Raw genomic sequence first — 4,506 nt, 5'->3', positions numbered from 1 at the left:
TCTCTACTGCAACACATGTACAAGTACACACACGCATACACACACGCACATACACATACATATGAAGTGTAAATCCGACCGGCAACCTCCACGCGGTACACCTCGGGTAATACTAATGCCGGCGGTAATGTAATAATTAATAATAAAAATATATATTTTAATAATATAACAAAATGTTTATTAATTTAAAACTGTATCCCTCCCTCGATATCCTTATAAAAAAAATGTACAAAAAAAAAATATGTATAAAAAAATAATGTACAAAAAAAATGTACAAAAAATAAAAAATATATATATATATAATGATCTAGAAAAAAAAAAAATGTACAAAGAAAAAATAATAATGTACAAAGAAAAAATAATAATGTACAAAGAAAAAATAATAATGTACAAAGAAAAAATAATGTACAAAGAAAAAATAATGTACAAAGAAAAAATAATGTACAAAGAAAAAAAATATTGAATAAAATATACATTTTATTAAAATAAAAAATGTTTTTCCTCCTCTCCCGCAAAATCCAGGCTTGGATCTCTCTCTCGACGCGAGCTACCGACTCTCTCGCCACCGCATCTCTCGCCGCCCGAGCCGCCGAATCTCTCTCGCCGCCGCATCTCTCGCCGCAGGCCCGAGCTGCCACATCCAGGCTTGGATCTCTCTCTCGCCGCAGCATCTCTCGTTCACCGTCGCATCTCTCGCCGCAACATCTCTCTCTCGCCGCAGGCCCGAGCCACCGACTCTCTCGCCTCTCGCGCTCTCGCCACAAAATCCAGGCTTGGCTCTCGCTCTCGCCGCGAGCCGCACGTGCTCTCTCTCTCTCGCTCCGACGGGAGAGCGCGTATACCGCCACGCGCTACCTCTCTCTCTCGCTCCGACGGGAGAGCGCGTATACCGCCGCGCGCTACCTCTCTCTCTCGCTCCGACGGGAGAGCGCGTATACCGCCGCGCGCTACCTCTCTCTCGCTCCGACGGAAGAGCGCGTATACCGCCGCGCGCTACCTCTCTCTCTCGCCGCCGCATCTCTCGCCGCCCGAGCCGCCGCATCTCTCGCTGCAGGCCCGAGCCAGCCGCCGAATCTCTCTCGCCGCCGCATCTCTCTCGAATACGTGCGTCTTCTTTCTCTCTGTCTCTTAATGTCGCGTGCGCCTCTCTTACTCTCGCGCGCTGCGTCTTCTGTCTCTTAATGTCGCGTGCGCCTCGTATGATAAAAATATCTTATTTTTTTCTCGCTGAATGCAATGTCCTTGACACAATAATTATATCTCGCAAAGTATGTAACGGGTGGCGCGCAAATAAAGTACACCATGATATATACATATAAGTATTTATTCGTCTTATATTTAATACATAATTATATATAAAGTTTTATTACATATTAAAAACTAAAGCCACCAGCTCGCAATCGACAAGTTGGTGCATGTTGAAGGCATTGCTAGCGCGTATCGCATTCGACAATTCTCTCGCATTCGTTACAGTGGATGCAATATTGGAGAATTGAGTATATTTGATATCAACCGTTGCGACGAGCCTCGTCAAACGATCGAACATTATTTCGATACATATACATGAATCGAGCTCGAACATACGATGTAACGTCGATTCGACCATCATCATGCGCACGTCCGCTGATTCGAGACTTATGAGCTTGGTGCCGTTTATCTTGTGAAATCGCACTGTTAGCGGCCCAACACTTATGCAATTATACACATCGTTGTTGGAAGAGGAGTCATTCGTTCAGGTAATTGTGAATAGCGTGGCGTTGCTCGTAGAGTCCTTTCCACGTTTCAAGAGATAGTAATAGCTGTTTTCCCCGATGATCTCCTATGGCGATCTCCAAATAACTCGGCGGATCCACTCTGATGCCGATTTCGAGGAATTTGAATTCCGTTGCCGTCAATGCGTATCGTCTTCCAAATATGCGAACCGCACGAGGCTCCAGCGAAACGCTGTAAAAATTAGATAAAAAAGATAAAATAAAATTAAAAAATATAAAATATATAAAAGATACAAAAAAGTTATACTTACTCGTCGCATTTCTTCTCGCACGTTTCTTCATGTCTCGGCATGTAGTAATTCATGCTGCTGTTGCTTCTTTGAACCGAAGGTATTAAAAAGTGAACCGTCAGTTAGAACGGTCGACGAGAGACTGATTGTATAATAAGGTACTAATAATCGAGTAACGGTCATTTTTAAAATATTAGGAGGATTGGATTCTTAGAAATATATCTGGAGGGAAAGAACAAAGAGAAATATTTAAAATATTAGGAGAGGGGGATTCTTAGAAATATATCTGGAGGGAAAGAACAAAGAGAAATATTTAAAATATTAGGAGAGGGGGATTCTTAAAAATATATCTGGAGGGAAAGAACAAAGAGAAATATTTAAAATATTAGGAGAGGGGAATTCTTAGAAATATATCTGGAGGGAAAGACAAATTATTAAAAGTAGTGGGGGTAAAAGAAATTCTTAGAAATACAATTGCGTGAGAAATTTTTAAAAGTAGTGGGGGTAAAAGGAATTCTTAGAAATATCTGGTTAGGAAAAATAACAAAGAGAATAGTATGTAAATAATATGTTTATTCAAAAAAACGGATGATCGTCGCGATTAGCTGACCACCAATTGAATAATTTAAATACATTTTGTAACGCGCAATTTTTTACATGTTTATTACACCGTAAAGTGTATGTGAGATCTAATTTATTTAATGCAGGCACATCTTCATATATGGCATCCAAGGTCTCAATCATGAAACCGCTGCACACATCGTCCACTATTTCGGCAAGCCACTCTTGCTTTTCGAGTCTTTTTACATACACAAGAGAGGACTCTTCTTCTTCCTCCTCGTCTTGTTCATTTATGCCATTAATAGCTGCCGTGATCAAGCGCTGAGCCATGCAGTATGGAACATTTCCATCCTCCCATTGCAAGCTGTGATGATGCTGAGTTATCCATGAGGCCTGGCGCCTTTCCGACTTTATAAGCACGCTCCACGGCACAGGGCATGCGAAGAAATAGTGTGACATGATATATCCTCTTCTCAGGATTGCCGCTTCCTTCACGATAAATCGCTTGTTTAGGATAAATCCTTGCAGGTTGACAAACGTTGGTGCGGACATGATCTCTTCGATGTGAGTCAGTCGAGAGGTATTGCTTCACTAACATCAGACATCTTGCATCATCATGATTATGTATCCTCCTCCTCCCCTCTCTTACGCGCGTAGTTGTGTAAACAATTTTAGGTGATTTTGCGCACAACGTTGGTTAACGGGTTGTACTGGATCACGCGATCGTGCATGATGAGGCAGTACGCAGTGGTATTATTAGGTATATTCTCCTTACACTCAAATTCCAATCTCACATCCACCGTTGCGCTCTTGACCGATTCGTTTTGTCGAGAACAATCGATAATCACAAACGGACCGTTTTGTAAAAACAGTGTGATGGTGAGGCTCGGCTCGAGATACTCGTATCCGTAATAATTTTTGCAGAAACGCGCATACGTGTCATACAGAATCGACCATCTGTTTCTATCGAAATCCAGATTCATATCGTCGTACGGATAACATTCCGAGTTCAAATAGAGTTTCACGTTGGTTAATTTACAGTTGTCGAATCGACTCGTATCCTCGGACATGACATTTTTACGCCCTGTCTGCAGGGCAAAAATTACATATCGCGGCTTCTCCAGTTGAGTCGCGGTCTTAATGGCCCACGAATGCTTGGTCGTACGCTGCAATAGCGGAAATTCGTATAGATCCCACGAGCGGAAACCCATGCTGAGGTAACGTCCGCTTTCCAGAGCGCGCAACATCGACAGCTTCTTAATCTCGCTCAACAACACGTGTGGCATTCGCCATTGTATTTTGAATATGTTGATCACAGACTCCAGTGCAGAATCTCCATACAGACAATTATTGTCGTTGCGCGCTCGTATTAGGATCAACTCATGACGCGCATTAATAACAACGCGTTTGTAATCCTCGCAAAATCCCAGCAACATGTGCAGCGGCACACAAAAATTAAAGTATCCATTCACAGTAGTCGGGCTATCCCAGCCTGCATTTTGCATAATCACGCTTCTATCGGATGACATTGTTACATAGTTTTTCAGCAGACTTGTTATTCCCACATTCCTGTTGCGATCAATCTCCACGCCATCGAGCTCATAGCGAATTTCGTCAAACATGAATGCGACGCAATTATTTCCCAGCATCACATTGGATCCCTCAACTGGATGAGTTATCCAGCAGTTCACCCTCGATGTAGAGGAAACTCTCATACGGCAACGTATATAAATCCTGTTGTTGTATGGGTATCTTATCTCGTCGCTGTATCCAAATGTTGTGTTGGCAAACGGGTTGTATGTGTGAGTCTCAATCTTGACGATGCGATCGTCAAAAACTGGCTCTTCCTCGATGTTGAGAATCTCAGTCATTGTTCAGATAGGCGCGCACCGCAAATCCCAAAGATTGTAAAAACGCAACGTTTGACGAGGTGAGTCTCTTCT

General features: G+C 42.5%; 1 protein-coding gene across 1 annotated transcript; it reads right to left on the bottom strand.

Annotated features, from left to right (window-relative positions):
- Window positions 1-3,234: 3,234 nt before the first annotated feature.
- Window positions 3,235-4,278, bottom strand: LOC146723321 (uncharacterized). The gene has a single exon (XM_085482468.1). It carries the CDS (start codon window positions 4,276-4,278, stop codon window positions 3,235-3,237), a length of 1,044 nt encoding a protein of 347 aa, XP_085338594.1.
- Between the last annotated feature and the right edge of the window lie 228 nt (window positions 4,279-4,506).

Source organism: Nylanderia fulva, unplaced genomic scaffold (genome assembly GCF_048542155.1).
Source record: "Nylanderia fulva isolate GAGA-0341 unplaced genomic scaffold, ASM4854215v1 Scaffold208, whole genome shotgun sequence".
NCBI classification, from domain to species: Eukaryota; Metazoa; Arthropoda; class Insecta; order Hymenoptera; family Formicidae; genus Nylanderia; species Nylanderia fulva.
The sequence above is the reverse complement of the archived record's forward strand: the minus strand, read 5'-3'. Positions and strand labels throughout refer to the sequence as shown.